Genomic DNA, 5,514 nt, shown 5'->3' with positions numbered 1-5,514 from the left:
CCTTCACTTCCCCTCCCCTTCCCTGTCCTCCACCCCTCTCTCTCTCCATCCTTCACTTCTACCTCTTCCTTTCCCTGTCCTCCTCCACCTCTTCTCTCTCTCTCTCTCTCTCTCTATCCTGTCTTTCAACTCCTGTCCCTTCCTGTCCATCCCACACCCCTTCACCATCCCTCGTTTCTGTCATGTTTATTTTCCTCTTCCTTTCTCCCTCCTGTTCTTCTCATCCTCCTCCTGTCCCATCCCTCTCTCTCCCCATCTCTCTCTCTCCATCTCTCTCTCCCCATCTCTCTCTCTCCCCATCCTCTCTCTCTCCCCATCTCTCTCTCCCCATCCCTCTCTCTCCATCCTCTCTTCCCCATCTCTCTCTCTCCCCATCTCTCTCTCTCCCATCTCTCTCTCCCCATCCCTCTCTCTCCATCCCTCTCTCTCCCCCATCTCTCTCTCTACCCATCTCTCTCTCCCCATCTCTCTCTCTCCCCATCTCTCTCTCCCCATCCCTCTCTCTCCATCCCTCTCTCTCTCCCCATCTCTCTCTCCCCATCCCTCTCTCTCCATCTCTCTCTCTCCCCATCTCTCTCTCCCCATCTCTCTCTCTCCCCATCTCTCTCTCCCCATCTCTCTCTCTCCCCATCTCTCTCTCTCCATCTCTCTCTCTCCCCATCTCTCTCTCCCCATCTCTCTCTCTCCCCCTCTCTCTCTCCCCCTCTCTCTCTCTCCCCATCTCTCTCTCTCCATCCTCTCTCTCCCCATCTCTCTCTCTCCATCTCTCTCTCTCCCCATCTCTCTCTCTCTCCATCTCTCTCTCTCCCCATCTCTCTCTCTCCATCCCTCTCTCTCCCCATCCCTCTCTCTCCCCATCTCTCTCTCTCCCCATCTCTCTCTCCCCATCTCTCTCTCTCTCCATCTCTCTCTCTCCCCATCTCTCTCTCTCCCCATCCCTCTCTCTCCCCATCTCTCTCTCTCCCCATCTCTCTCTCTCCCCCTCTCTCTCCCCATCTCTCTCTCTCCCCCTCTCTCTCTCTCCCCATCTCTCTCTCCCCATCTCTCTCTCTCCCCATCTCTCTCTCTCTCCATCTCTCTCTCTCCCCATCTCTCTCTCCATCTCTCTCTCTCCCCATCTCTCTCTCTCCCCATCTCTCTCTCCCCATCTCTCACTCTCCCCATCTCTCACTCTCCCCATCTCTCTCTCTCTCCATCTCTCTCTCTCCCCATCTCTCTCTCCATCTCTCTCTCTCCCCATCTCTCTCTCTCCCCATCTCTCTCTCTCCCCATCTCTCACTCTCCCCATCTCTCTCTCTCCCCATCTCTCACTCTCCCCATCTCTCTCTCTCCCCATCTCTCACTCTCCCCATCTCTCTCTCTCCCCATCTCTCTCTCTCCATCTCTCTCTCCCCATCTCTCTCTCTCCCCATCTCTCTCCATCTCTCTCTCTCCCCATCTCTCTCTCTCCCCATCTCTCACTCTCCCCATCTCTCTCGCTCCCCATCTCTCTCTCTCCCCATCTCTCTCTCTCCCCATCTCTCTCTCCATCTCTCTCTCCCCATCTCTCTCTCTCCCCATCTCTCTCTCTCCCCATCTCTCTCTCTCCCCATCTCTCTCTCCATCTCTCTCTCCCCATCTCTCTCTCCATCTCTCTCTCCCCATCTCTCTCTCTCCCCATCTCTCACTCTCCCCATCTCTCTCTCTCCCCATCTCTCTCTCTCCCCATCTCTCTCTCTCCCCATCTCTCTCTCCCCATCTCTCTCTCCCCATCTCTCTCTCTCCCCATCTCTCTCTCTACCCATCTCTCTCTCTCCCCATCTCTCTCTCTCTCCATCTCTCTCTCACCATCTCTCTCTCTCCCCATCTCTCTCTCTCCATCTCTCTCTCCCCATCTCTCTCTCTCCCCATCTCTCTCTCTCCATCTCTCTCTCTCCCCATCTCTCTCTCCATCTCTCTCTCCCCATCTCTCTCTCCCCATCACTCTCTCTCTCCATCACTCTCTCTCTCCATCTCTCTCTCTCTCCATCTCTCTCTCTCTCCATCTCTCTCTCACCATCTCTCTCTCTCCCCATCTCTCTCTCTCCCCATCTCTCTCTCCCCATCTCTCTCTCTCTCCTCTCTCTCTCTCCCCATCTCTCTCTCTCCCCATCTCTCTCTCCCCATCTCTCTCTCTCCCCATCTCTCTCTCTCTCCTCATCTCTCTCTCTCTCCTCTCTCTCTCCCCATCTCTCTCTCTCCCTCCTGCTTGTCACCCCCCTCTCTCCCTCCCTCTCTCCCTCCCTCTCTCCCTCCCTCTCTCTCTCTCTCTCTCTCTCTCTCTCTCCCTACCTCCAGGCGTAGCGGCCAGCTCTCTCTTCACCTCGGGGAAGTACGCCATCGACCCCGAGCTGCGAGGGGCGGAGTTTGAGCGCATCACTCAGAACCTGGACGTCCACTTCTGGAAGAGCTTCTGGAACATCACCGAGACCGAGTTCCTGTCGGTGAGCACGGAGAACCTCCCTGGAACCGCCTCGGGAACGGGCCCACTTCTCACCGAGGGTTGATTGACATGGGTTGGGTAAAAAAATAAAATAAAAAGGGGTGTCTGAAAGGAGTGACTTGTTGAACCTCTCCTCCCCATCATCTCTCTCTCCCTCTTCTCCCCATCATCCCTCTCTCTCTCTCTCCCTCTCCTCCCCATCATCTCTCTCTCCCTCTCCTCCCCATCATCTCTCTCCCTCTCCTCCCCTATCATCCCTCTCTCTCTCTCTCTCCCTCTCCTCCCCATCATCTCTCTCTCCCTCTCCTCCCCTATTATCCCTCTCTCTCCCACTCCTCCCCATCATCTCTCTCTGTTCCTCTCCTCCCCATCATCTCTCTCTCCCTCTCCTCCCCATCATCTCTCTCTCCCTCTCCTCCCCTATCATCCCTCTCTCTCTCTGTTCCTTTCCTCCCCATCATCTCTTTCTCCCTCTTCTCCCCTATCATCCCTCTCTCTCTGTTCCTCTCCCCAATCTTCCCTCTCCTCCCCTATCCTCCCTCCCCCCTCCCTCTCTCTGTCCCTATCCTCCCTCTCTCTCTCCCTCTCCTCCCCCTCTCTACCTCTCCCTCTCCTCCCCCTCTCTCCCTCTCTGTCCCTATCCTCCCTCTCCCCCTCTCCCCCTCTCTCTCTCTCCCTCTCTCCCCCTGTCTCCCTCTCTCTCTGTCCCTATCCTCCCTCTCCCTCTCCCTCCCTCTCTCCCTCTCCTCCCCCTCTCTCCCTCTCTTTCTGTCCCTCTCCTCCCCTATCCTCCCTCTCTCTCTCTCCCTCTCCTCCCCCTCTCTCTCTGTCCCTATCCTCCCTCTCCCTCTCTCTCTCTCTCCCTCTCCTCCCCCTCTCTCCCTCTCTTTCTCTCCCTCTCCTCCCCTCTCCTCCCTCTCTCCCTCTCCTCCCCCCTCCCTCTCTCTCCTCCCCTCTCTTCCCTCTCTCTCTCTCCCTCTCTCTCCTCCCCTCTCCTCCCTCTCCCTCTCTCCCCCGCCTCCTCCCAGAGTCTGGCCAGTATGACGTCCACCCAGGTGAAGGTGAACCGCGCCCTTTCCGTGCCCCCCGTGCCCTTTGACCTGCCCCTGGTGACCGACCGCAACGCCACCGTCACCATCGAAGCCCCCTCGGCCCACAACGGGCCCGGCCCGGTCCAGATGAGGCTCATCTCCCACGAGCTGAGAGAGGGACAGGTACCGGACCGCACCGGGCTCAAACCCGACTCCCTTGTTTAACGCTGACCTCACACAGCTGGGCGTTCAATCAGTCCGGGGTATTACACTCAATATGCTGACTGTGTTCTACTGTGCTGCTAGCAGTCTTCAATATGCTGACTAGTTTCCACCGCGCTGCTAGCTGTAGACCTTCACGCGCACACACACACACACACACACACACACACACTAACACGCTTGATAAAGGAAACAAACGTGTCTTCTCTCCTGCGTATTTAATCTGGTTGGCTGGGTGGATCACCTGACCTGTCTGCTCTCCTCATTCGTCCTGCCCCCTGGAAGAAGAGCCCTTTCACTGAGAACACAACGACAACACAAGACCACGCAGACCTCGCATCTGTGCACCGCACTAATGAAAGGGGATTAGTGTGTGTGTGTGTGTGTGTGTGTGTGCGTGTGTGCGTGCGTGCGTGTGTGCGTGCGCGTGGCAAGAAGGCAGGCGGGCAGGCAGGGAGACAGACAGGCAGGCAGGGAGACAGACAGGCAGGCAGGGAGACAGACAGACAGGCAGGGAGACAGACAGGCAGGGAGACAGACAGGCAGGGAGACAGACAGGCAGGGAGACAGACAGACAGACAGACAGGGAGACAGACAGACAGGGAGACAGGCAGACAGACGGGGAGACAGACAGACAAGCAGGCAGCCCAGTGACCAGACAGCTAGCTGGTGCTTTGCTCTGTCTTGCATTTTGAACAGCTTTTGGGTTGATTCTCATCTCTCTCTCTCTCCCCTCTCTCTCTCTCTCTCTCTCTCTCTCTCCCCCCCCCCCCGTCTCCTCCTGTCCTCCGGGCCGTAGGACAGCGAGGCGCTGCTGTCCCTGTGCCGTGCGGAGGGGGGTCCCATCTCCCTGTCCCTGGGCCTGAAGACCCGGCGCAGCCCCCCGTCCCCCTGGCTGCTGGTCCACTACCACGGAGGGGGCTTCGTGGCCCAGACCTCCAAATCCCACGAGGTAGGACCACGCCCCAGCCTCTCTCTCCGCTGCTCTGGGGTTCTCACACACACACACACACACACACACACACACACACTCATTCCTTAGAACTTCAGTCTCGGCAGGTAAGTCACGACGGCGCTCGACTCCCTCTCGCCCGCGCCTCGACCAATCAAGGCCCGACTTATCCGATCCTGTCCCGAGCCAATTGGAGTCAGTGTAACTAACCTGTGGAGGACAGGGGACAGAGACGCATAGTGAGTTGTTTGCAGTCGATAGCCGCTCGCTAATGAGCTGAGCTAATCAGTGTCTCATTAATCCGGCTGTTCCTGCGCTCAATTCTCTGCAACCCTGATGGGTCTTCCACTCGTCTTCCTCCTCCACTCGTCTTCGTCCTCCACTCGTCTTCCTCCTCCTCCCTCCGCCCCGACAGCTTGGGACCAAGATGGACGCTAGCTAGCCTTGTTTGCCAAACCAGTAGATAACAATGCAGTAAGGTATAGAAGAGCTAGAACATGTCCTCAGAAGACTGTGTGTACGACTGATTTAACAAGACAGAAATAAGACAGAAATGCCAATAAAACAGTATTACTAAGTTCCACTTAGTTACACAGGGAGCGGCCATCTTGTTCACGACTTCCAGAGCGAACCGGGGGGAGGGTCGAGGGGCGGAGGAAGCGAGCGGAGAGGGGCGTCCCAGTCAAAACTGCGAGCGGTACCTCATGAATCACGCCGTTCAGTTCAGAGGTCGTTCAGTTGTCGGTTTGTAGAGTCTCCGGCGATGTGGACCGTAGTGACTCTGTCGTCTCTGAGGGGGTAACGGAGGGGGGGCAACCGTCTTCTGAGAGGCTCTGCGCTGCCGCGGC

At 57.2% G+C, this 5,514-nt stretch overlaps 1 protein-coding gene across 1 annotated transcript in view; it reads left to right on the top strand.

Annotated features, from left to right (window-relative positions):
- Window positions 1-5,514, top strand: part of lipeb (lipase, hormone-sensitive b) — a gene marked incomplete at its 5' end in the record, with an annotated part of 48,537 nt that overhangs the window by 15,949 nt on the left and 27,074 nt on the right. The window contains 3 exon segments of the mRNA XM_084444843.1: window positions 2,317-2,462; window positions 3,490-3,675; window positions 4,514-4,666. Of these exon segments, the coding sequence (XP_084300969.1) occupies window positions 2,317-2,462; window positions 3,490-3,675; window positions 4,514-4,666 (485 nt within the window).

This window comes from Borostomias antarcticus (genome assembly GCF_949987555.1).
Source record: "Borostomias antarcticus genome assembly, chromosome: 10".
NCBI lineage: Eukaryota > Metazoa > Chordata > Actinopteri > Stomiiformes > Stomiidae > Borostomias > Borostomias antarcticus.
This window is presented reverse-complemented; position numbering and strand designations above follow the sequence as displayed.